This window comes from Microcaecilia unicolor, chromosome 14 (assembly GCF_901765095.1).
Source record: "Microcaecilia unicolor chromosome 14, aMicUni1.1, whole genome shotgun sequence".
Taxonomy (NCBI): Eukaryota; Metazoa; Chordata; class Amphibia; order Gymnophiona; family Siphonopidae; genus Microcaecilia; species Microcaecilia unicolor.
Genome location: NC_044044.1, coordinates 29,796,903 through 29,824,200, shown reverse-complemented (window position 1 = coordinate 29,824,200; position 27,298 = coordinate 29,796,903). Strand labels below are relative to the sequence as shown.

The 27,298-nt window shown below is 45.5% G+C and overlaps 1 protein-coding gene, 1 long non-coding RNA gene and 5 gene segments (V, D, J or C); 1 reads left to right on the top strand and 6 right to left on the bottom strand.

Moving 5' to 3' along the window:
- Nucleotides 1-22,193, top strand: part of LOC115457548 — a 28,425-nt gene extending 6,232 nt beyond the window's left edge. Inside the window, exon 3 of the long non-coding RNA XR_003939974.1 lies at nt 22,169-22,193. This is a non-coding gene — a long non-coding RNA (uncharacterized LOC115457548). The remainder of the gene's footprint in view (nt 1-22,168) is intronic.
- LOC115457532 (immunoglobulin gamma-1 heavy chain-like) overlaps nt 1-27,298 on the bottom strand; it is a 428,753-nt gene that overhangs the window by 68,909 nt on the left and 332,546 nt on the right. Inside the window, exon 4 of one of the 2 annotated variants that reach the window (XM_030187000.1) lies at nt 25,726-25,744. In XM_030187000.1, the coding sequence (XP_030042860.1) occupies nt 25,726-25,744 (19 nt within the window). Of the gene's footprint in view, nt 1-22,164; nt 22,194-25,725; nt 25,745-27,298 lie in introns of both variants that reach the window. The other variant, XM_030187001.1, reaches the window with a different exon arrangement.
- Nucleotides 1-27,298, bottom strand: part of LOC115457535 — a 274,317-nt gene that overhangs the window by 33,770 nt on the left and 213,249 nt on the right.
- Nucleotides 1-27,298, bottom strand: part of LOC115457538 — a 440,220-nt gene that overhangs the window by 245,001 nt on the left and 167,921 nt on the right.
- LOC115457534 overlaps nt 1-27,298 on the bottom strand; it is a 344,279-nt gene that overhangs the window by 153,405 nt on the left and 163,576 nt on the right. The window contains 1 exon segment of the C gene segment in view: nt 11,044-11,055. Within this exon segment, the coding sequence occupies nt 11,044-11,055 (12 nt within the window).
- LOC115457536 overlaps nt 1-27,298 on the bottom strand; it is a 357,793-nt gene that overhangs the window by 174,349 nt on the left and 156,146 nt on the right.
- The window catches only part of LOC115457537, a 367,844-nt gene that overhangs the window by 208,157 nt on the left and 132,389 nt on the right, over nt 1-27,298 (bottom strand).

The window sequence follows — 27,298 nt, the reverse complement described above, 5'->3', positions numbered from 1 at the left end:
CTACTTTGATTTGTACCTGTGCTCTTCAGGGCACAGACCGTATAAGTCTGCCCAGCACTATCCCCGCCTCCCAACCACCAGCCCCGCCTCCCAACCACTGGCTCTGGCACAGACCGTATAAGTCTGCCCAGCACTATCCCCGCCTCCCAACCACCAGCCCCGCCTCCCAACCACTGGCTCTGGCACAGACCGTATAAGTCTGCCCAGCACTATCCCCGCCTCCCAACCACCAGCCCCGCCTCCCAACCACTGGCTCTGGCACAGACCGTATAAGTCTGCCCAGCTCTATCCTCGCCTCCCAACCACCAGCCCCGCCTCCCGATCTTGACTAAGCTCCTTAGGATCCATTCCTTCGGCACAGGATTCCTTTATGCTTATCCCACGCATGTTTGAATTCCGTTACTGTTTTCATTTCCACCACCTCCCGCGGGAGGGCATTCCAAGCATCCACCACTCTCTCCGTGAAGAAATACTTCCTGACATTTTTCTTGAGTCTGCCCCCCCTTCAATCTCATTTCATGTCCTCTCATTCTACCACCTTCCCATCTCCGGAAAAGATTCGTTTGCGGATTAATACCTTTCAAATATTTGAACGTCTGTATCATATCACCCCTGTTTCTCCTTTCCTCAGAGTATACATGTTCAGGTCAGCAAGTCTCTCCTCATACGTCTTGTAACGCAAATCCCATACCATTCTCGTAGCTTTCTTTGCACCGCTTCAATTCTTTTTACATCCTTAACAAGATACGGCCTCCAAAACTGAACACAAAAGCCGCTCTAGGAATGGGTCAGTCAGGAAGGGTTTTAAAGGGTTAAGTGTTTTTAAGATGGAATTCTTGATGCGATTTTAATAAAGCTGTGGTCAGATGCTTTGCCACATTTTGAAAGTTGTAGCCAATTTCTGAATAGGGAAGTTTATGCATGGATTGTTGCAAATGTCAGTGTTAAATGTTTCTCCGGCATCTTTAGAAAGGTCCTCCTGAGTGTTCAGATGGAGGAGGGGAGTGAAAATCAGGATGTTTCTGCTCATTTTCCACTTTGTACAACACTTGGCTCAAGAAGCATTCACTAACCTCATAAAGGCATTGCTTTTACCTAAATACTTAACTAGTTTGTCACCCTTTTCCAGAAAGGTTTTCCCAGTAACCTGCATGACGAAATGTTGGTCTTCTGGGATTAACTGTACTGAGCCTGTACGTCTAGCTCCATCTCTACCTGTTTTCAAATCTATGCTAAAAACCCACCTTTTCACCACTGCTTTTGGCTCCTAGCCACTACTCAATTGCCCTCCCCTAGTTCCTTCTCGCCCAGTACTTCCCTCGCCCTTAATTGTCTTGTCTGTCTGTATTATTTTTAGATTGTAAGCTCTATTGAGCAGGGACTGTCTCTCTATGTCAGGTGTTCAGCGCTGCATGCGTTTGGTAGCGCTATACAAATGTTAATAATAATAACATTCCATGTAGAAGCCTGCCCTTGCAGATGAGCAACGCGGCCGCGCAGGCTTCTGTTTCTGTGAGTCTGACGTCCTGCACATACGTGCAGGACGTCAGACTCACAGAAACAGAAGCCTGCGCGGCCGCATTGGTGATCTGCAAGGGCAGGCTTCTACATGGAATGTTGCTAGTGGAGGAGTAGCCTAGTGGTTAGTGCAGTGGAATACGGAATGTTGCTACTATTGGAGATTCTACACGGAATGTTGCTACTATTGGAGATTCTAGATGGAATGTTTTGGCTCCTAACCACTACTCAATTGCCCTCCCCTTGTTCCTTCTCACCCAGTACTTCCCTCGCCCTTAATTGTCTTGTTTGTCTGTATTTTTAGATTGTAAGCTCTATCGAGCAGGGACTGTCTCTCTGTGTCAGGTATTCAGCGCTGTGTGTGTCGGTAGCGCTATACAAATGTTAATAATAATAACATTCCATGTAGAAGCCTGCCCTTGCAGATGAGCAACGCGGCCGCGCAGGCTTCTGTTTCTGTGAGTCTGACGTCCTGCACGTACAGGACGTCAGACTCACAGAAACAGAAGCCTGCGCGGCCGCATTGGTGATCTGCAAGGGCAGGCTTCTACATGGAATGTTGCTAGTGGAGGAGTAGCCTAGTGGTTAGTGCAGTGGAACATGGAATGTTGCTACTATTGGAGATTCTAGATGGAATGTTTTGGCTCCTAACCACTACTCAATTGACCTCCCCTTGTTCCTTCTCACCCAGTACTTCCCTCACCCTTAATTGTCTTGTCTGTCTGTCTTATTTTTAGATTGTAAGCTCTTTTGAGCAGGGACTGTCTGTCTCTATGTTGGATGTTCAGCGCTGCATGCGTTTGGTAGCGCTATACAAATGTTAATAATAATAATAATTAACTGAAAGGTCCACATTTATCAACGTCTTCTAATTTCCAAAGAACTGTGAATGTTTACTCTGTGCGTGCAGCCAGATGAAGATAGTTAAGGTGTATCTTCCTCTATGTAAGGTTTTTGTATAGGGATATACCATTGTGCTCCCACCCCATATACTTGGCACAATAGTAGGTGGCTGAATCTTCAATCCTCATGTTGGAGATATGCAAGTAGAGCTTGCTGTTCGAATTTTCTCTTGAGATAGTGAAACGCTGCTTGAAGCTCTCTCCATAGTTTTTAACACTTGAGTCTCCCTTGATCTCTCCGATCCACTGGAGCCCTTGGCCAGCAGTCTGGCGGAGCCAAGCCATCCAGTAATCACTGAAAGTGAATCCTGAGGCTTTGCAAGACAGTTGGATAGATTCTCCGGGCTTTTTAAGTTCTGAAGTTGACTGAGTCAAGGTTATCTGGGAATCCACCCCTGAAAAATAGAAATGCACAATTTTCAATAAAGATTAAGTTATTGCTGATTTTATAGTGATAGGAATGTCCGACTTACCTAAGAAGCAACTCAGAGAAGACAACAAACTTAAGAGAAGCCACATGGTTGCTGCTATTGCTTGTTCAAAGCCTGAGCTCAGAGTTCATGCAGAGAGCTTTGCGCAGCTATTTGAAAGGGAAAAGGGAAGTAGTTTTGCATGAGATCTTCTATAAGTAACAGCAGGTTATTTGCAAGAAGAGGAATCTATTGCAGAACATGGCCTTCCCCGACGGAAATTAATCTCTCAATTTCTCAGACGTATCAACCTCTCACCAAATAGAATAGCAGAAGCATCCTCCAAATGACCAAACAGAACAAAGAAAACAAAAAAAGTTGGGGGTAGACCAATGTTGTTCCGACACAGAATATTTATTAACAGTAAATCAACTTTGTAAAATTACTAACATGACGACCATACTGTACTGTCTGTGATTGTTCGTTCCACCTTCAGACTTTATCCGTCTGCGTTCTTTTGATATTTTTGTTCTTGGATGTCTTGTGGTACTGATTGCAACCATCAACTTTGACTAAATTTATTTGACTCCCGAGGCAGGTGCCTGTTGGCACTAATTAGATTTAATTGGGGCTAACATGCATAATGTTAGGTGTGGGATCCACACCTAAAATTTACGCGTGTTCCAAAAAGGGGGTCATGGAAATGGGAGGGAAATGGTGTGGCTTCAAGTTACGTGTGAAATTACTACTACTACTACTCATTTCTATAGCGCTACTAGACGTAGGCAGCGCTGTACACTTGAACATGAAGAGACAGACCCTGCTCGACAGAGCTTACAATCTAATTAGGACAGACAAACGGGACAAACAAGAGATAAGGGAATATTAAAGTGAGGATGATAAAATAAGGGTTCTGAACAAGTGAATAAGGGTTAGGAGTTAAAAGCAGCATCAAAAAGGTGGGCTTTTAGCTTAGATTTGAAGACGGCCAGAGATGGAGCTTGACGTACCGGCTCAGGAAGTCTATTCCAGGCATATGGTGCAGCAAGATGAAAGGAACTGAGTCTGGAGTTAGCGGTGGAGGAGAAGGGTGCAGATAAGAGAGATTTAGCCAGTGAACGGAGTTCCCGGGGAGGAATGTAGGGAGAGATGAGGGTGGAGAGGTACTGAGGAGCTGCAGAGTGAACGCGCTTATAAGTCAATAAGAGGAGTTTGAACTGTATGCGGAAACGGATAGGAAGCCAGTGAAGTGACTTGAGGAGAGGGCTAATACGAGCATAACGACACTGGCGGAATATTAGTCGTGCAGCAGAATTTTGAACAGATTGAAGAGGAGAGAGATGGCTAAGTGGGAGACCTGTGAGAAGCAAGTTGCAATAGTCTAAGCGAGAGGTGATAAGAGTGTGGATGAGGGTTCTGGTAGTGTGCTCAGAAAGGAAAAGCTTCTCTGGTAACAGGATAATGGTGCTTCATGTGTAAATTTAGGCATGGGCATTTGTATCACATTTTCATTGGTGCAAATGGCTGCACCTAAATTTACACATGACTCTTTGCGTAAGCGTGTATTCTATAAACTGTGCTGAACTTTGGTGCATCTTATAAAATATCGCTTAAGCAGTTTTTTTTAGGCACCATTTATAGAATTTACCCCTAAATGTCTATCAGGGGCATAATCGAAAGAGAAGGGCACCCATCTTCTGACACAAATCGAGAGATGGGCGTCCTTCTCTCAGGGTCGCTCAAATCGGCATAATCGAAAGTCGATTTTGGGCGTCCTCAACTGCTTTCCATCGCGGGGATGACCAAAATTCCCGGGGGCGTGTTGGCAGTGTACCGAAGGTGGGTCGGGGGCTTGCTTAAGAGATGGGCGTCCTCAGCCAATAATAGAAAAAAGAAGGGCGTCCCTGATGAGCATTTGGCCAACTTTACTTGGTGCAATGTTTTTCACGACCAAGCCTCAAAAAGGTGCCTAAACTGACCAAATGACCACCGGAGGGAATCGGGGATGACCTCCCCTTACTCCCCCAGTGGTCACCAACCCCCTCCCACCCCCCCAAAAAAAATTTAAAAACAAATTTTTCCAGCCTCTATGCCAGCCTCAAATGTCATACCCAGCTCCCTGACAGCAGTATGCAGGTCCCTGGAGCAGTTTTTAGTGGGTGCAGTGCACTTCAGGCAGGCGTACCCAGGCCCATCCCCCCATACCTATTACACTTGTGGTGGTAAATGTGAGCCCTCGAAAACCCACCCGAAACCCACTGTTCCCACATGTAGGTGCCCCCTTCACCCTTTAAGGGCTATGGTAGTGTTGTACAGTTGTGGGGAGTGGGTTTGGGGGCTCAGCACCGAAGGTAAGGGAGCTATGCACCTAGGAGCAATTTGTGAAGTCCACTGCAGTGCCCCCTAGGGTGCCCGGTTGGTGTCCTGGCATGTGACGGGGACCAGTGCACTACGAATGCTGGCTCCTCCCATGTCCAAATGGCTTGGATTTGGTCATTTTTGAGATCGGCGAAAACCGAGGTCATCCATCTCTTAGGTTGACCTAAATGTTGAGATTTGGGCGTCCCCGACCATATTATCGAAATGAAAGATGGACACCCATCTTGTTTCGATAATACGGGATGCCCCACCCCTTCATGGGGACGTCCTCAGAGATGGGCACCCTTAGAGATGGTTGTCCCCATTCGAAAATGCCCCTCCACGTCATGAAAGATCCATGTCGGGAGTAACACTTGCTCCGAATTACGTTTAGAATTAGTGATCAGCTGCTATTGAGCAGCACACTACTGGGGATGGGGAGGGGGTTGCCCCTTTATCCCTCAGTGAATTTTGCCCCCCCCCCCAAATGTCTAATGGGCAAGATTAACAGGTTACTGTGACATTGTCAAGAACATAACAAAAGCAAAAGGATTCTCTTATGAAACATACCATGACCAATGATGGCCAGCGTTTCATCTAGCTGCTTCATAGTCTATTTTGTTCTGTCAAGCTATGAGCGGAGTTTAACTTTTTGGCCTTTTGACCCTGAAGCAGCTGGACAAAACGCTGGCTACTGTTGGTCATGGTCTGTCTATTGAAGGAAAGAAGGACGCTCTAGCCAAGTATTGATAGCTGGTCATGTTACTCTTTAATTGTTCAAGTACATTTTGACAAAGTTGCTAGACTTAAAGTAATTGAAATTTTGAAGGAGGGTTTTTTTGGCCGATGATGAAGCAGTCCTGCTCCTGCTGTTTATAGCTGGGAGCTTCTTGAGGCTGTTTCCTCCTTATCTTTAATATTTACTGCTCATGGTATGTTTCATAAGAGAATCCTTTTGTTTTTGTTGTTGTAATTAATACCTACAGGGTTCTCTTCCTCTAATAATTTTTTGCTTAGTGTCAAGAACATAACCAGCTATGTGTCTAAGATTGCAAAGGTAATCGTGCTGGCACTGGTTAGAGGGAAGAGCGGCTGGATAACTGCTGGAGGATCTGATGTCTGGGGATCATGTGACCCCTGTGCTTTGGTCGGAAAAGTTGTGTGCAGTGTTATGGAACTCTGGGGATGCACGCTCAACTTCTGTACCAGAATTTACATCAGGTTTCAGCTGGCATAAGGCCTTGTGTCCAAAGTTGAGTGCGGGAATTGGCATTGATCCCTGACAGCCCTTTATATAATAGCGCCAAGGGCTGATATCTCCCGGCGTCTAATTTTCAGCATCATGTACTGAATTTGGCCCAATATGTAGATAGATCACACTGATTTTCGTCTTTCACTATCTTATTATTGGTTCAACTGCGAATGTGGAAGGAAACATCTGTCCGGAGGCAGTAAATCTCTATCCTGTCTCAGGGGTTACTCATCACAGCTTCCTGTTGGCTGTTGGGGAGTAAAGATAGAAAGAAACATTTCCTTTCAGTTACTAACTTTCACATTTCAGGCTACTTGATCTGGAAGGCTTTCCAATAGATGTACAACTTCAATCTAATTATGAGACCATTTTACGAAGATGCACTAAGAAATGGTCTTAGCTCATTTTAACACATTACTTTCCCATGTGCTTTTTTTCCTTTTTATTTTTGCAGGTCCCTCGCCAATTTTTCCATTTAGGAGGTGCTAATGCTCCTGTGTTAAGTCAGCATTAACCAATTAGCCAGTGTGGGTTTTTCTAGCAAAAAAGGTGCCGGTACTCAAATGCAAGGCCACCCTTCAGGGGTGGGGTGATCAGTAAGGGACCCACCCCACAATAGCCAGGACCCCTTCAACCAGTCACAGAATCTATGGCAAGGCAGAATTGGTGTGTAGAGCCTGAGCTCTTTCATTAAAACTTGGTGTCCATGGGTCAATTTTAGCAGACAATGGAAAAGGTGCCGGTACTCAGTACCCCCAAGTACCACCTGAAAAAAAGCCCTGCACAGGACATAGCGAGAGACACCCACACACAGCGAGTCCAGGCTCCCTGAGAGACTGACACAGGACAGAAAGACATACACAGTGAGGCCAGGCTCCCTGAGAGACAAGACACGCAGTCAGGACAGAGAGACACAAGCAAACAGTGAGGTCTGGGCCAGTGGGTTTTTTCTAGCAAAAAAGGTGCCGGTACTCAAATGCTAGGCCACCCTTCAGGGGTGGGGTGATCACTAAGGGACCCACCCCACAATAGCCAGGACCCCTTCAACCAGTCACAGAATCTATGTCAAGGCAGAATTGGTGTGTAGAGCCTGAGCTCTTTCATTAAAACTTGGGGTCCATGGGTCAATTTTAGCAGACAATGGAAAAGGTGCCGGTACTCAAATGCCAGGCCACCCTTTAGGGGTGGGGTGATCACTGAGGGACCCACCCCACAATAGCCAGGTCCCCTTCAACCAGTCACAGAATCTATGACAAGGCAGAATTGGTGTGTAGAGCCTGAGCTCTTTCATTAAAACTTGGGGTCCATGGGTCAATTTTAGCAGACAATGGAAAAGGTGCTAGTACTCAAATGCGAGGCCACCCTTCAGGGGTGGGATGATCACTGAGGGACCCACCCCACAATAGCCAGGACTCCTTCAACCAGTCACAGAATCTATGACAAGGCAGAATTGGTGTGTAGGGCCTGAGCTCTTTCATTAAAACTTGGCGTCCATGGGTCAATTTTAGCAGACAATGGAAAAGGTGCCGGTACTCAGTACCCCCAAGTACCACCTGAAAAAAAGCCCTGCAATTAGCACACACTAATGCAAACACGCTAACTGGATAAAGCTTCCGCACCCATTCTCCACTCATGACACGTCCGCTCCTGAAAATGTTTAAAAAGTAAGTAGCATACGATTAATACCTGCTGACAGGTAAATGACTGCAAAACGCTTTAACGCAGTCTGCAGTGATCCTTTTCCCCCGCATTAAACATGCGTTAATGCTTATTGCTGTTTAGTAAAAGAACCCCCGATATGTTTTTCCATTGAAAACTAAAGTGATATATTTTTGGGAAATCTTTGAAGATTGATTTAGTTTGATGACGTTTAGTTTTTAACATTTTTGAATGTTTTATTATGATTGTGATTTTTATGCTTTGATTGAAGGTATCCTTTTCTAATCCATAATGAGCAGGTATTTTGTGGAATATAAATTATTGTATTGTACTGTATTTCAACAAGTTTCTATAGGAATAAATTTGTATTTATAGTAGAAGAAAAAAAAGAACTGATGAGAAATGTCGGTATTAGACCCTTTAATGATATGAAAGACCCAAGCATACTAATTGTCTGCCTACTTGAAAATAGATAGTGTGGATTTGGGGATGTTGAATATAGTTATTTGAAGTTATTTTTAATTTTTACCACCGTGTTTCGTAGGTTTTAAATGCCAGTATTTATTCAAAATATTTCTTAAAAAAATACTTTTAATTCTTTGCATGAGGATACTTTTTTTGAATACGTAAGAGACTATCCAGCTCATTTTCGAAAGAGAAGGGCGCCCATCTTTCGACACAAATCGGGAGATGGGCGTCCTTCTATCAGGGGCGCCAGAATCGAAAGCCGATTTTGGGCGTCCCGAACTGCTTTCAGTCGCTGGGACGGCCAAAGTTCCCGGGCACTCCGCTCCATGGATAAATCCTTCTTATCTGTTCCCTTCTCCACTACTGCCAACTCCAGACTTCGCGCCTTCTGTCTCGCTGCACCCTACGCCTGGAATAAACTTCCTGAGCCCCTACGTCTTGCCCCATCCTTGGCCACCTTTAAATCTAGACTGAAAGCCCACCTCTTTAACATTGCTTTTGACTCGTAACCACTTGTAACCACTCGCCTCCACCTACCCTCCTCTCTTCCTTCCCGTTCACATTAATTGATTTGATTTGCTTACTTTATTTATTTTTTGTCTATTAGATTGTAAGCTCTTTGAGCAGGGACTGTCTTTCTTCTATGTTTGTGCAGCACTGCGTATGCCTTGTAGCGCTATAGAAATGCTAAATAGTAGTAGTAGTAGTAGTAGAAGGCGGGACAGGGGTGTGCTGGGGTGTGGTTAAGAGATGGCTGACTGCGGCCGATAATGGAAAAAAATGGGCGTCCCTGGCGAGAATTTGGTCCATTTTTTTGGTCCCTTTTTTTTAGGTCTAAGTCACAAAATAGTGCCCGAACTGCCCAGATGACCACCGGAGGGAATGGGGGATCACCTCCCCTGACTCCCCCAGTGGTCACTAACCCCCTCCCACCCTCAAAAAAATAACTTTCAGAACCTTTTTTGCAAGCCTTTATGCTAGCCTCAGATGTCATACTCCGGTCCATGACAGCAGTATGCAGGTCCCTGGAGCAGTTTTTGTGGGTGCAATATACCTCAGGCAGGCGGACCCAGGCCATCCCCTCCCTACCTGTTACACTTGTGGTGGAAAATGGGAGCCCTTCAAAACTCACCCGAAACCCACTGTACCCACATGTGGGTGCCCCCCTTCACTCCTTAGGGCGATGGTAGTGATGTATAGTTATGGGTAGTGGGTTTTGGGGGGCTCAGCACCCAAGGTAAGGGAGCTATTCACCTGGGACCAATTTGCCAAGTCCACTGTAGTGCCCCCTAGGGTGCCCGGTTGGTGCCCTAGCATGTGAGGGGGACCAGTGCACTATGAATCCTGGCCCCTCCCACAACCAAATGCCTTGGTTTGGTTCGTTTTTGAGATGGGCGCCATCGGTTTCCATTATGGGGGAAAACCGAGGGCGCCCATCTCTACATCCGGCGATCTCAGCATTTAGGTCGAGATTTTGCCGGCCCCAACCGTATTTTTGAAGCGAAAGATGGACGCCCATCTCGTTCGAAAATACGGTTGGCCCCGCCCCTTTGCCGCGCCGTACTCAGAGATGGGTGCCCTTAGCGATGGGCGTCCCCGTTCGATTATGCCCCTCCATGGAGCATTATATAGGTAAGTCCTCCTTTTAGTAAGCCACACGGCAATACCAACGGAGCCCATTCAAGGTGAATGAGATTTGTCGATATTACCGCACTTGCAGCCACTAGCGTGGCTTGATAAAAGGGGGGGGGGTCTAAGTATTATCAGCACTTTTTGGGATCCTTTTACAAAGCTGTGGTAAAAAGTGGCCTGCGACAGTCATGGAATTGCCATGCGCACAGGTCACGTTTTACCATAGCCGGAAATGGCTGTGTGGCAAATAAAAATATCGGCGCATGGCAATTTACTGCCTTAACCCGTACTGCCACCTATTTAGGAGCCAATAAGGGGCTCACTTGCTAACCTGGTGGTAATTGGATAGTATGCGGCGATGGCCGAATACCGCTGGGCATGCCTACACCACGCCCCCGTGCTAGAAAGTAGAAGAATATTTTCTGGTGCGGGAAACGCTGTGCGGCAATCACAAAACCAACCGTAGGGTGCCTGGGCGCTCCCCACAGTAGCGCTGTTTTGTCGGACGCTACCCACGCAGTCGCCCTACCCCAGCTTTGTAAAAGAGGATCCCTTTGTTTGTAGAAAAGAGGAAAGAAAATCTTGATAATATATGGAGTAGCGATGATTTAATAAGCTGACCAGGAAGCTGCGCCTGTGATCTTCGCCAGCACACTTTTATTGAGATATGCGTTTTCATTATTATATTGGTATTTCTTGGTCCTCATCTGGTATTTTGTGATAGTTGTACATTTTAGGTTTTAAATGTGCCACCTGGGCACATTTCAACACAACTAAAGTGCTCTCGACGGCATTGTGGTTGAGTTTGAGAACAAGGGTTTTTGTACTACTGTTAACCACTGTGCTGCCCACCCCCCCCCATCACAGTGATTTAGAGTCATTCAAAAAGTTTTCCACATCGTAGCAGTCATGGGCAGAGCTACGACTGAAAGGAGAAAGCTTCTACTGGACATTTCTGTTTCTTTATTAATGTTTATATTCCACACAAACAGAGACCAGCCTGTTCATTGAGGTTTCCAGACATTTACATGGTGATCTGTAAGCATGAGCCTAGATGTGTGATGGATACTTTGAGGCTGAAAATACCACCTTTACAACTCTACACTAATGGTATGCAAATTTTGTGCGAGCTGACGTCTTGCACGTTGTTTGTGCAGGACGTCAGACTCACAGAAACAGAACGAAGCTCGTTCTGTTTCTGTGAGTCTGACGTCCTGCACGTACAACATGCAGGACGTTAGAAACTGAACGAAGCCGAGCGTGGGAAGAAGAGGACCTCGGCTGGCGGGGGTTGGGGTCCCCTGCCAGCAAAGGTAGGGGAGGGTTGGCGGCAGGAGGGGGATGTCAAATTTGGTGGTGGCGGCGGTGGGGGGGTCGGCAATAGCAGCGGTCGGCAATGGTGGCAAGGGGAGTTGGCAATGGGGGGGGGGAGTTGGCGGCGCCGGGGGGGGGGCTAAAATGTGCCCCCTCACCTCGGGCCCTGGACCCCCCTCCCGCCGAAGTCTGGCTATGCCCCTGCCTCCAGGGTATACATGTTCAGGTCAGCAAGTCTCTCCTCATACGTCTTGAAACACAAATCCCATCCGCAAATCAGTGCCAACTAAGTGTGTTCTACAATCGGCACCCAATTATAGAATACGCTTATTTGATATTTCAATGCCTAAATCTACGTGCATCTGTTTACATCAACGAAAACACGGCGTAAATCCCAGCATGTAGATTTAGACAACTGGGCCATGTTCAATAACTAGGCGTGTAAATTTCAGAATGCCCAGGAAATACCCATTTCCCCCGCCTATAACTGTGTCCAGTTTTGTCTGCGCATGTTAGAAGTTTGACGCACATCATTACAAAATACACATAGCGAGCTGTGCGTCTAAATTCTAATCAGTGCCAATTAGTGCTCATTATTTCTTAAGTGCTGTAATCAGTGCTCATTAGCTTGTTAAGCTTCTTAAATTAAGCGCATTGTTATAGAATCCGTGCTGATTTCTAGGTGCGCTATATAGAATGTGAAGGACAGCGGCTAACTGGCTATAAGCACGTGATATTGCTGGTTATTCATGAATATTTCTCCTTCTTAGGCAGCCAACTCTGGAATGCCCTCCCCAGACCTATCCGATCAATCAGTGACTACCTACCCTTCCGGAAATCACTAAAAACCCATCTGTTCAAGCAAGCCTACCCAAATGACCCAATCTAATCCTATGAACCCTACTACCCTACAAATATCCAGGAGACAATGACAATGACCTGGACTACTTCTTGCACCAAAATTCCCTATGCTTATCCCTTATCCCATCCTCCTCCCGCCTCCTCTACCCCTCCTCCAACGCTTACCTACCCTTGCTTATACCTCTCCTACTCCCTTCGCCCTTGCCCTTCTCTACCTACCTATCTCTTCTGTTATTCTGCTATACTTAACTTATATTTTCTCTATCAGTAATCCCTATTACTATGGTAAGCCGCATTGAACCTGCTTTGAGTGGGAAAGCGCGGGGTACAAATGTAGTAATAAATATTCCAGCAGTGGCCGGCAAGGTTTAGCAGGTAAAGCAGACCCACCTAACCAGCAGCCCTATTTTTGCCCATTATTAACTTAAGGGTCCTTTTACTAAGGCATGTAGGGCACCTAAGCTCATTCAATGTATGTCAATTTGGAACTACCGTCTGGGTGGTAATTCCATTTTTTACACACGTCCGATACGTGCGGCAGAAAGTATTTTTTATTTTCCACCATGTGTCGTCGCTAACCGGGCGGTAATCGGCAGTGTATGCGTGCTGACGATTACCGTCTGGTTAATGCGTGAGACCTTACCGCTAAGTCAATGGGCGGCGGTAAGATCTCAGGCCCAGAATGGACGCAATGATGATTTTTATTTTGCCGCACGTCCATTTTCGGCCAACGAAAGGCCTTTTTTTGCAGGCGCGCTGAAAAATGGACCTGCGTGCATGCAATTCATGGTGCCTACAGTAGCCTAGGTCATTTTTTCAGTGCACCTTAGTAAAAGGACCCCTCAACTGGCCAGCACTGAATATTCACATAGCCTGTTAAGTTACAGCCGGCCAAAAGTGCCCGGATACTGAATGCTGGTCACTAGAAATAGCCCAGCATTGAATATCTGCGGCGGCAGTTAACTGCACCGTCTGCCGCCGGCTGAGTAACAGGGGGTGTGTGTTCTGGGAGCACTTTATACTGACATGCAGCTTTCTTTGAGTTTTTGCAATTGCATTAATCATGGTGCTCCCCCATCCCTCTCACAGTGGCTCAGGGTCATACAAAAACTTTTGCAGACTAGTGGAATTCTAAATGGTCCATTGTGACTTCATCAGATGGATGAATCACAGAGAGAAAGAGAGGGATGGGGGGGAGAGGGAGAGAGAGGGATGGGGGGGAGAGGGAGAGAGAGGGATGGGGGGGAGAGGGAGAGAGAGGGATGGGGGGAGAGGGAGAGAGAGGGATGGGGGAGAGGGAGAGAGAGGGATGGGGGGGGGGGAGAGGGAGAGAGAGGGATAGTGGGGGGGGGGGGGGGAGAGAGCGGTTGCACAATGCTTGTAATTATTACACAATACTAGTCTCTGATTATTGCATTTTCTTTGGTCCTGGTTTTTCAAAAACGCTCATCACTGACACAAAGGAAGAAAAAAAAAAAAAAGTTCTAATATAACAGATCATATTGAGATCTCAGTCCATGTGTCGTGTGTCACAAGAAAAGAAGGACCGGAGATCTTGAATTATCTCATGGTGGGTTGATTGTAGTAAAGGTTTCCGAGTTTATTAAACTTTTGAAATACCATCCTAGGGTGGGAGACCTTCAGGGCGGTTTACAATATAAGCTAAAAATAAACAGAGGATACATCAATTTAAAAGGAGAGTAAGGAATAACTCAGTGGAATTCTTGTGACAAGATCCGTTGGAGAAAGGGGTCAGGTAAGTACAAACGGAGCATCCCCGAGCATTTTCACGTTTGTTCACTAAACCACACGTAAGTGCTCATGGAATGTAATCGTAGTGGTTATTTAAAAATTCAATCTGCCATTTCTAGCACTTAAGCTAAGGCTTCTATTCTTAGCGCTGATACATTGCAAATTGAGGTGTTAATTTCCAGCTAATTAGGGGTTTTTGAAGGTACAAAAAGTCAGGGTTTCTCAGTGTTTTTCTGCTACAGGTGCTATTCCTGGGTGCCTCTTCCATAGGAAACAGACCTTCAGATTTGTGTCACACAAAGCCACAAATGCTGAGCGATGAGTATGAAATAAGCCAGATGTTTAGAAAACCTCTTTTGTAACTTTTTGCAACAGGTGGTGGTGGTGGTGGTGGTGGGAGGTGTTTTATCAGTCTTTATTATCAGGAGCCCTAGATATTAATCAATTTACATTCAAAAAGTGCCAGCTAAAATCAATATTCGGGCTTCCTGATATACGAGTTAATATACCTTTTCTGAACTGTAATACTATTTTTCGTGCATCACTTGGGGAGGGCTCTCTGGATTCTGTTTTTCAACAGAGATTAATCACTGAGGGGTAGCTATCACGGTGATACAGACACCCGCAAAAACCTCTGTCCCAGCTTCAAAAGAGGAGATGGGGGGGGGGGGGGGGGGGGGGACTGAACAGCCGCCCTGAGGAAAAACTTCACTGAGGAATTTAGTCTGCTGTGGATTTACTCAGCCTTTGGAGAAAAATTAAAGCGGGCTACTTCAGAAGACCAACACATTTCACTGCTGTTTCTCTGCTATGCTTGAAATTTAATTGTATGGGCTGAAATCCTGATTATAGTTAACATTATTTGAAAAGATGTTTTATGTATAAACTCTTGAAATTTAACAATCTGTAGCTTTCAGTTTTTTATATCATGGTGAGTTCAATAGGAGCAATTAAATTCATTGTAAACCAATAAGGTACATATTAATTAAATATCATAGGTACTAATGCTAAATTCACTCCCAGACTGTCAGATGTTCCCCCCGGCCATCCAGCTGCATAGGAACCAGTTTCTGCTGGATAATGGTGCCATGATTTTTCACTGGTGACCATCATGCTTTCTTCCATTGCTCCTGATTTAATAAATCCATCCTGACTCAGCATAGCTTTCAGCCCTATGTTAGGGTTCAATACATAAAAATGTCAATTGATGGGAGAGACTCTGTCCCATCAGGAGCTCTGAATACCACCTTCGCAGCAACCCCAGCATTACAGAGGCATAACCAGGAATGGGACCCAGATATTACTGAGCCACCGGGTTGGTCTGCCCATTTTTTTGTAGGTGCTGGTCTGTTCAACAGGAAGTTTCCCCTTTAAGGGGTCCTTTTACAATGGCGCACTGAAAAATGGCTTGCGGTAGTTTAGGCGCGGGTTTTGGACGCACACCGATCCATTTTTTAGCGCGCCTGTAAAAAAAAAAAAGGCCTTTTTGTTTTTTGCCGAAAATGGACGTGCGGCAAAATGAAAGTTTTTGCTGTGCGTCCATTTTGGGTCTGAGACCTTACTGCCAGCCGTTGACCTAGCGGTAAAGACTCACACGGTAACCGGGCGGTGATGACCTACGTGTGCCAAATGCCACTCGGCGCGCGCCCGTTACGCGTGCCCGAAAATAAAAACATATTTTTCAGACACGTGTATCGGATTGGCGCCAAAGATGAAATTACCACAAGAGCCACGTGGTAGTGGGCTTACGTGGCTTTAGTAAAAGGGACCCCTGAGTTGGCAGATAAATGACTCCACTGTTTTCCAGGGAACCTATGAACCCTTTCCAAAAATTCTGCAACTTTGAATATCAAACCGAGGCGGAAATGCAGAGGCGCTTCAGAAATCAGTGGGAAAAGGAGAAAGCTGACATATTTTGCAGGCGAATTGGTTTCATAACATCAATAATCACAACGTCCAAGGTATAGTCCCAGTGAACATCTGGAATGGTGTGCTGCTTAATTCAAGTTTTTGCAGTGGTGTTTGTCACTGTGCCACCCCAGTTATGCACAGTGTTTGATTGTTGTACAAAAACCTCTGCAGAACATTTCATGGGCTTAAACGGTCAGCAGTGAATCATCAGCTTAATGAGTCAGAATGTGTGTGTGTGTGAGTCATGAGGGAGAGATCGGAGCAGCAGGGTTCATACGTACCCAAATTTAACAGATTTTCCTTGGTCCCTGTTTTCCAAAGACCCTTTCATAGTTCAAAGGAAGAAATATCCTGCCGTACTATAGGGGATTTTATTGATCACACAAAATGTGTGTTGCAGAAAAGGTGCCGGAGGTTTTAAATTGTGGGTTAGTTTTGATAAGACATTCGAGTTCCTTTTTTTTTGTTTCTGGAAAGAAAGCCGAATTCTCCTCCGTTTTTGACGGGTTTGTCTGAGGAAAGCGTCCCAGTAAATCCAAGCACAGCATCCTTGTCGAATTTCCCCACGTCTACCCATAAACAAATTCTCCCAGCCCATCGGAAGCGACTGAGGATCTGCTCATACATTCAGTTTTTTTTATTTATATGACACGGGTATACAGAAAGTGCCAACACAATTAAAGACGCAGGATTCCAGATCTGTGGCTTAGTAAAAAGTTTCCCCAATTTAAAAGAGGAAATAAATTCTCTGAAAAAAAAAAAAAGTTGGTTGCATCAGATTTCGGGGAGCTCTGGGTTCTGTTTTTGAGCGGAGAATAATCACGGTGGGGGATAGTTGTCACAGTGATACAGACCCCAGCAAAATCCTCTGTCCCGGCTCAAGGGAGGTGAAAAACTGAAGTCCAGCCCTGTATAGATGAAATATTATGTAAATAAGAAAAAAAATGAGCTGACATCTTTACACGCTGGTGAGTGATAAATTAGCATCATTGTAATCAAATAAAACAAATCGTCATATTTAATAGTGGTAAATTCTCTTCCAGATGGTCAGTCGTACAACCTTCCAGCACATAGATCCACATTGAGCCGACTGAAATAATGATGAATGCATTTAGACAAACTCTTTTACGTTCAGACTTCCTTTAGACCGGATAAGGATATTTCTGTGAACAGAGATAAGGAGAACGGAACGAGTAAAACTGAAAATAAATAAGGAAAGTGAATGAGCAAAGGAAGAGTGCTATTTACCTTACAGCCTCAGCGTTTTGTGAGAATGTATTTTAAACTTGGCGACACCGTCAACATTGGAGCGGGCGTTCTTCCCAGATCTCAGATTCCAGGCAGCGTTGACGCTCTGCCTTCCTTCACCCTTCCAGGGTCGCCGCAGTGAAGGAGTCTATGGGGTTTTTACTATGACTTGTACCATGTCGGTTGCTCCTGCTGTAATAGTTACAGTGTTAGATACACATGCAAAATCCTCCTCTCGTCTTCCGTAATCGGAAAGGATGTGTCTGCAAGAAAGCAATCCATACACATAGGGGCCCACTTGCTAAGACGTGTAGGCTCCTATGTGCGTACAGCGTGCATCAGGGGTGTAGCTACGTGGGGCCACGGGGGCATGGGCCCCCACAGATTACGCCCTGGCCCCTTCTACATTTGACCCCCCCCCACCCCGCTGCCGCATCAGGTACCTTGTTTGCTGGCGGGGGACCCCAAACCCTGCCAGCCGAAGAGTTTTCTTCAGCGCCGGTCGACTCCGGCGCCTTCGTTGTGGGATCATCTGTTTCTGATGCCTTATGTCCTGCACCGTGCATGTAGCCCCGTGCAGGACGTAAGGCGTCAGAAACAGATGATCCCACAATGAAGGCACTGGAGTCGACCGGCGCTAAAGAAGACTCTTTGGCTGGCGGGGATTGGGGACCCCCACCAGCAAACAAGGTACCTGATGCAGCAGTGGTGGGGTGGGGGGTTTGCAATTGCGGCGGTGGTCCAAAGTGGCGGGGGGGGGGGGGGGGGTCAGTGGTGGCAAGGGGAGTCGGCGGTGGGGGGAGGTGGCTAAACAGTGCCCCCCCCCACCTCAGGCTCTGGCTCCCCCTCCTGCCGAGGTCTGGCTACGCCCATGGCGTGCATCAAATTAGAACTACCACCTGGCTACCGCATTCCCCTAATGGTAATTCTAATTTCTACATGCAATAATTTCTATTTTGTACTGTGTGGGGCTAACTGGGCGGTAATTGGCAGCGTATGCGTGCAGATGATTACTGCTCGGTTAACATGAAAGACCTTACCGCTAAGCCAATGGGTGGCCGCAAATGGACGTGCGCTGATTTTTATTTTGCTGCACATCCATTTTCAGCAAAAAAAGGCCTTTTTTGCAGGTGCGCTGGAAAATGGACCTGCAGGCGTCCAATACATGCAATCCATCATATTCTTACCATTGGAAGTGGAAATTCTACAGGATTCCCAGAGGTCCTGACGCCTCTCATGACTGAACCTGTGAAATCGCTGACCCACCTCCAATGGTAGGAATGTGAATAGCAGAATCCTGCTCACCTTGGAGCTGGGGTTCTCAACCCCCATCCTCGGGACACACCCAGCCGGTCAGGTTTTCAGGATAGCCACAATGAATTTGCATAAAATAAATTTGCATACAGTGCCTTCATTGTATGGAAATCTAGCTCATGCATATTCATTGTGGGTATCCTGCAAACCTGATTGACTGGGTGTGTCCCAAGGATGGGGGTTGAGAGGACATCCCAACTGTACAGGCAGAACTGCTGCCAACTAGGGTTTCAGGATGTGCAGAATGACTTATGCATGGCATAAACAGACATATTTATCTTGTGCATATTCATTATATACAGACTGAAAATTCACATGGCGGTGGGTTCACAAGCACGGGTTTGAGAGTCTACTGTTCGAAACGAATACTGGAATGTGTGCTGCTTGGATTCAGTTCTTGCAGTGCCGTTTATCATTGTGCTACTCCAGGAATCCACAGTGGCTGATCGTTGTACAAAAACCTCTGCAGAACATCACAGCCTTAAATGGTCAGCACTGAAACAACAGACTAATGAATCACAATTATATATATATATATGATTGTGTGTGTCTGTATGTAGTGATTGTGTGTGTATGTTTGTGTGTGTGTGTGTCTGTATGTAGTGATTGTGTGTGTATGTTTGTGTGTGTGTGTGTGTCTATATGTAGTGATTGTGTGTGTGCATTTGTGTGTGTCTGTATGTAGTGATTGTCTGTTTGCGTTTGTGTGTGTCTGTATGTAGTGATTGTTTGCGTTTGTGTGTGTCTCAGTGTGTAAATGTGTATGTAAGTAGTGCGTTTGTGTGTGTCTGTATGTAGTGATTGTGTGCGTTTGTGTGTGTCTGTATGTAGTGATTGTCTGTGTGCGTTTGTGTGTGTGTGTATGTAGTGATTGTCTGTGTGCGTTTGTGTGTGTCTCAGTGTGTAAATGTGTATGTAAGTAGTGTGTGTGTGTGTGTGTTTTTCTGTATGTAGTGATTGTCTGTGTTTGTGTGTGTGTGAGAGAGAGGAATTGAAGCCGCACAGTTCATTCTTACCCTCATTTAATAGATTTTCCTTGGCTTCTGCTTTCCAAGGATCATATTCACAGTACAAAGACAGCAATAATCCTTTTATACTGTAAGAGACTTTGTTAATTGCACAATCGTCTGTGTCGCATAAAAGGTCCTGAAGCTTTCAAATTATCACATTGTTGGTTACTTGTGATAAAGCTTTCGTGCTCCTTTCTTGTTCCAGAAGGAAGTTAAATTCTTGGCATATTGTGACAAGAAGAAACGATTCCAGTAAGTCCAAACACAACATCTTTGTCGAATTTCCATGTCCATTCATTAAACAGTAACTCAGTGCCTATCCTAGATGACAGAACGTTTTCGATTTATTTGATACTGGCATACACAAAGCGTCAGCACAATTAAAAATGCAGGTTTCCGGAACTATGGCTTAATATAGAGTTTCCCCAGAGGAAATACATGTTTCATGACACAGACCAATTGTATCAGATTTAGGGGGCTCTGGATTCTGTTTTTGAGTGGAGACTAATCACTGTGTGGTGGGTGGGGGTGTCACAGTGAGACAGATGCTGGCAAAAACCTCAGTCCCGACTCCATTAGAAGAGGTGGAAAACTGGAGAGCTGCCCTGTAGAGTTCAACTGCAATAAATTCACAGACGAAATGCAGAAACCTAGAACCTGAGGGCTGATAAAGACCACACGGCCTGGGCAATCTGCTAATCCACACTGACTGCTTGGCTCTACTACTACTACTATTACTACTATTTAGCATTTCTATAGCGCTACAAGGCATACGCAGCGCTCTACACTCCTGTTTCGGTTGGGTCTCCTGTGAAATTGTAGTATCCTCAGAGAGCATTCAAAGAGGCTCCCTTCATTGAACTACTCAAGTTGCTGCTCTTTCTGTGTTGTCCTTGGAAGAACTAAAATGCGCTGGCTGTGGCTTTGATTTATAGTTTAAATATGAATGAAATAGGATCTATTTTATCATATGGAGAGTCGGCAAAGTCTTATCTTGACTGTCAGATGCACAGCTCCATGCACTGTTTATACCACACACAGCTTTTAATGGGATAGACACGGATAAGCCACTGCATGCCCTGAGATTGGAATGTTGTTGCTCTCTGGGGTTCCGGAATCTTGTTACTCTTTGAGGTTCTGGAATGTTGCCACTATTTGGGTTTTTGCCAGGTGCAATGTTGCTCCACTTTGAGGTTCTGCATGGAATCTTGCTATTCTTTGGAGTTCCGGAATCTTGTTACTGATTGAGATTCTGGAATGTTGCTACTATTTGGGTTTTTGCCAGGTACTTGTGACCTGGCTTGGCCACTGTCGGAAGCAGGATACTGGGCTAGATGGACCATTGGTGTGACCCAGTATGGCTGTTCTTAAATTCTTATGTAACATTCAGTCTACTGTACTAACTGTAATGAAACATATTACTAAGCCCTTATACTTTTTTTTTTAACAGATAATGAGCATTTCTTTGATCAAATCAAAGAACAATGACATAAAAGTTTTAAACAAGAGAAATGAAGAATGAAAGAAATAAAGAGCCTTCGTATTTTATGGGTACGTCTTACCTTTGGAGAGAAGGGGCACATAAAAACTAAAGTTAGAACACGTGTCCATTGTAAATATCAGATTTCAAGAAATGTTGGCATGATGTCTTCTTCCTCTCACTTTCTATTTGCTCTGAAAGGGTCTCTAGGTTTTTATCATGTCATGTGCCACTGTGGTAGCTCCCACTATATAGTCACAGTGATAGCTACTCATACAAAATCCTTCTCAATGTCTATAGCCAGAAATACGTCCGCAAGAAAAGCGATGTACACAAGCAGACCTGCATCAGGATTAAAATCTTTCAAGGGACAGAGATTTGTGATTCCATAGCTCCAACGCAGAAGGTTCAGTGGTCTCTTCAAACATTTATTGGGAGTTGGAAGAGGTTATTCTGGACTTTTCTTCTTTCTGGAAGGACAGCGGTGGAGTAGTGGTTGTTTTGCTGAAATCTTTTATGGATTGTGTGGGGATGAAAGGGAAAGTGGTTTTAACGGAAAGAATGATGTTCAAATCAATCACTTGGAAAAACATTTGTTTTACGACTGCAAAGACCTTGAAGGGTAAGAGGATAAAGACAGTTGTTAAGAAAATCAACAGGTTTCTTGACAAAAGGAAGAACAAGACCAGAAACTGAATGGACTTAACATTTCTTAAAATGCTATTTGGAACCGACTAGCCTTATCTTTACTTTTTAGTTACCTTGTTTTTCAGTTATAGGATATGATAATTGTAGGACTGGATGCATGGAACTCTAGTCAAGCTGTCGTTAATTTGGATGCATAGATGTCTTCTGATGGTGTGCCTCTTTCATTGCCTGCTCTTGAACTGGACTGGAAAAAGGTCACGTTATTCAATCATCAGTACAAATATTCAAGTCAACCACCAAACTCAGGTACTGACTACAGATTTAAGCTTTATTATTATTATTTTACCCCAGAATGTGTCCAAGTAAGATCATAAGATGTGGCTTCTTCACTTTAGTATGATTTTGTAAGGCAGTGTATCACCGTGCTGTAGTAACCCCCCAAAACTGTAGTACTGTAGTAGCCACGGTAAGAAAGATCCGTAACAAATCCTCGTCCTATCTTTTGTAGCCAGGAAGGTTGTGTCTGCAAGAAAGGCAGCCTACAGTAGATGAACAGAGCTCTCAGAACCCAAATTGTTTGAGTGATGCAATTGTGATTTTCATAGATTTACACTGATATTTTCGTTAAAGGGATTAGTCTTGTCCATTGAAGGCTGGAAATAATAGTTCAGGATCTGTATTTTCTCCAGCAGAGCAGGCATTGGAGTGACTAAGTGAGGGGTCTGGTCTCAATTTATCTCGGCTGTTGGATTGCAGAACTTCTTGGGATATTGTAAGAGGTGAGGGGGAAGAAATGCTAGAGGCAGAGGGTGGTCAATCTTTCAGAAGAAATAGACAATGAATCATTCTTTCTGTCTCTTGACATTTTGATTTGTGATATATGACATTTTTAAAATAAATTTATAGAGCTGGAGGAACTTAAATAGAAATGAATATGTTCAGTGAGGAAAAGAGGGACAAAATGGGAGAGTGGAAAGAATCAGACTCCTACATAAGTACATAAGTAGTGCCATACTGGGAAAGACCAAAGGTCCATCTAGCCCAGCATCCTGTCACCGACAGTGGCCAATCCAGGTCAAGGGCACCTGGCACGCTCCCCAAACGTAAAAACATTCCAGACAAGTTATACCTAAAAATGCGGAATTTTTCCAAGTCCATTTAATAGCGGTCTATGGACTTGTCCTTTAGGAATCTATCTAACCCCTTTTTAAACTCCGTCAAGCTAACCGCCCGTACCACGTTCTCCGGCAACGAATTCCAGAGTCTAATTACACGTTGGGTGAAGAAAACTTTTCTCCGATTCGTTTTAAATTTACCACACTGTAGCTTCAACTCATGCCCTCTAGTCCTAGTATTTTTGGATAGCGTGAACAGTCGCTTCACATCCACCCGATCCATTCCACTCATTATTTTATACACTTCTATCATATCTCCCCTCAGCCGTCTCTTCTCCAAGCTGAAAAGCCCTAGCCTTCTCAGCCTCTCTTCATAGGAAAGTCGTCCCATCCCCACTATCATTTTCGTCGCCCTTCGCTGTACCTTTTCCAATTCTACTATATCTTTTTTGAGATACGGAGACCAGTACTGAACACAATACTCCAGGTGCGGTCGCACCATGGAGCGATACAGCGGCATTATAATGATGAAAAACTTGGTAAGTAGTTGATCTCGATCTCCCCAGTGGCACTGGATCTTCTTGAAGTTGACTCATGGGACTGATTATCTTTTCTGTCAACAGGACAGTTTTCTCATGCCCTTCTTGGGCTTCCAGCTTAATCAGGACCAGGGCTAGAAACTGACCTCATGAGTTAGCTGTGATTAGAGGTGGGTTCTTCACATTGTAATGATATTTGGTTATCTGCATATTCTATTACACAGACCAGGCTTGGCAATCATTTGGTTATCAACACAAAGTTTTAATTACAGGTACCAAATTCAGGTATCCACTAGACTTAAAAGCCTAAATGACCAGCAAAAGAGGATGGGGAAATAGCCTAGCAGAATAGCAAGCTCAATAGCAGAGAAATCACAGTTCAGATCCTTCTGGTACTCCTTCAGGCCCTTGGGCAAGTCTTTTCATCCTTCCTCAATGTTCCTTTTAAGGTGTACCAGCCTCCTCCACCTGTGTTCCCACCACCAAGGTCACAATTTCAATTAGCAGGGGTAGGCAGGTTCCCTGGGAGTCCCACAAAACTCATCTGCACCTCCTAAATGAAACCACCATTTTTGATGCACCACCCTCAAATGGTAGGGATGTGGATGGAGGACTTTATCTTGCCTCAGGGCTAGATTTACTAAAGTGTCACCACTAACATACATTATTACATGCATAAAACACAGGAGCTGTGGTATACAATATGTATTAATATGTTAGCACATAGCAGTAACTTTAATAAATTTAACCCTTAGTCTACAAGCCCTCTTGAGCAAAGGAGTAACCTAATGGTTAGTACAGTGACCCAGTGGCGTAGCCAGACCTGACATTTTGGCTGGGCCCAGAGATAATATGGGTGGGCTATATATATATATATATATATATAATTATGATTTTAAAAAAAAAAGCATATACAATTGTATTACCTGCTGGGCTGGCACTGGCAGGAACTTGATTCTCAAATGATCTCACTCGGACTCGAACCTTTCCATTTTCCACAGGGCAGGGCCAGGCTGAGGCTCTAGTTCAATACTCAACACGGCCTGCGTGCACCTGCAGCTATTTTTTTTTAGCCTGCCCTCAGATGCGAGCGGAGCACACCGCCGCACACAGCAGCAACGTCATAAAGTACTACCGCGTAGGATCATATGGATGGAGGGAACTACGATGCGCTGCGCGGCCGCGACGGGACCTGCTGCTGCTGCTGCAACGAGTGCATTTTCCTGCGCCCCACCCCCCCCGAGCCGACGGTAGGCAGGATGAGTCTGCTGGAGAGATCAGCTGAGCCGGCCCTGAGTGGATGGCCATGACTGCGCGACGTGGTACGTTGCTGCAGTGTGTGCGCTTGCCACGTGGGTGGGTCAGTGGGCAGGCGGGCCTGAGCCGAAATCGGGCTGGAGCCTGCCCTGGAGAGATCAGCTCAGCTGAGCTAGAGCGAGCGGGTGCCGTTTCTGCTGTGGTCGCTACGCCGCTGCACAGTGTGTGCGCACGCTTCGGTGGGCGGGCCTGAGCTGAAATTGGGTGGGCCTGGGCCCACCCAGGCCCACCCGTAGCTACGCCCCTGCAGTGACCTGAGAACCAGGGGAAATGGGTTCAATTCCCACTGCAGCTCCTTGTGACTCTGAGCAAGTCACTTAACCCTCCATTGCCCCAGGTACAAAATAAGTACCTGAATATATGTAAACCGCTTTGAATGTAGTTGCTAAAACCACAGAAAGGCAGTATATCAAGTCACATTTCCCTTTCCCTATTGGAGATTCTACATGGAATGTTGCTACTATTTGAGATTCTACATGGAATGTTAATGTTGCTATTCCACTAGCAACATTCCATGTAGAAGCCTGCCCTTGCAGATCAGCAACGCGGCCGCGCAGGCTTCTGTTTCTGTGAGTCTGACGTCCTGGCTCACAGAAACAGAAGCCTGCACAGCCGCATTGGTGATCTGCAAGGGCAGGCTTCTACATGGACTGTTGCTAGTGGAGGAGTAGCCTAGTGGTTAGTGCAGCGGACTCTGATTCTGGGGAACTGGGTTCAATTCCCACTGCAGCTCCTTGTGACTCTGAGCAAGTCACTTAACCCTCCATTGCCCCAGGTACAAAATAAGTACCTGAATATATGTAAACCGCTTTGAATGTAGTTGCTAAAACCACAGAAAGGCAGTATATCAAGTCCTTTTCCCTCTGGGGACAGGGAAAAGGCATGTTACAAGCATATACGTTATTTTATATCTTATTACCACATTAATGACTTTCCCCAAAGCTTCATCATTTAGGACCATGCCAAAGACGATTCCTTTCCCTTAAGTAGGATTTTGTAAGGAAGTATTTCACTGTGGTCGTACCCGCTAGCGTATCACAGTGACAAACGTTCATACAAAAAGCTATTTTTTAAATCCCTCATTCACTGATCTGTTGGGACAACACATCTTTCCTGAGCTATATTAAACTATTTTTCACAGAATTAAAATGAGTGATTTTTGCTCTTCATTGAATTTGGCTGTCTAAGATTTCTCTATTACTAAATTGTTCCCATCACCAGACCTTCCCATAACTAAAATTACTGTATTTTGAATCAACTGGCCAGCCAGAATGAAAACATTTCTTTTAGCTAAGAAGTGCTGACTTTTATTTTTCTGAAATCAGGATTTGTACTACAGAATACGTTTTAAATATAAATCTAAAATGTTCTTGCTTAGATATATCAGAATTACTTTTGAGCACAGAAATCAGAGGCTTGGAAAAATCATGACCTGATTATTTGAGGTTATTTTTTCATTGCCAGATCATTTCTTCTTGCTCCTTGGTGTATCCAGCACATGGAACTGGCTTCTCTTAGGATGGAGTTGCCAAGAACTTTCAGTTGCAACTGTCCTGTTTCTACTGTTGGTGAGCCCTTAGGTTCCCTGAGGCCCCGAAAGACCTCAGAGGACAACCGTGCACCCCGAATCTTCACCTGCGGCGGCCGCCGTTCACCGAGGGTTGAGCCCCCAGCTGCAGGCGGCCAGCAGGACTGCTGGAACCGCGGGGTGACGGCTGGCCTGGCTGGTAGTCAGCAAGCACAGTCTCTGAATGGCAGCTAGCAAGGACGGCTAGCAATCCGTGAAGAAAGGTTAGCACAGTCTCTGAATGGCAGCTAGCAAGGGCGGCTAGCAATCCGTGAAGAAAGGTTAGCACAGTCTCTGAATGGCAGCTAGCAAGGGCGGCTAGCAAAACACACAAACCCACTGTGCCGGCTTCTGATACGAGAACCGGAAGCGCCGATGTCTGCCATCCTCGGAGTTAAATCTCGCGCCTTCCCGCCCCCAACGGCGAGTCTCTCCAATCGGGTGTGGGGAGGCGGAGCTTCAGAGCCCTCCAACTCCGGAGCGGGGAAGACGTTGACCCCGTGCACTAGCGCCGCCATCTTGGGCGGCGTGGATCTCTCCCCGGCGCTTCCCCCAGCGAGGCCGGATCCCGACCTGGGCTGCCGACCCCCACGGCCGCGCCGTGGCCACCGACTCCCACCCCCCGCGGGAAGAGAAGCACAGGTAGGCGCGTGAGACGCGACAGCAACTTTCCGGTGTATTTTTCCTCTATTTTATAACCCTTCAACCAGAAGCTGCAACGAAACTTTTGAGTCAAAGGACCACAGGCCATAGTTTCCTCCAGACTAGTGGTTCTCAACCCAGTCCTCGGTACACACCTAGTCAATCAGGTTTTCAGAGTATCTGCAATGAAAATGTATCAGATAGATTTGCATACAATGGAAGGTAGTGCATGCAAATTTATCTCTTCCATATTTGCTGTGGATAGCATGAAAACCTGACTGGCTAGGTATGTCCCGAGGACTGGATTGAGAAACCCTGCTCCAGAGCATTATACAGGTGAAGACTCGGGTGGAAGAATGATCAAGGTCCGTATTTTTCAAA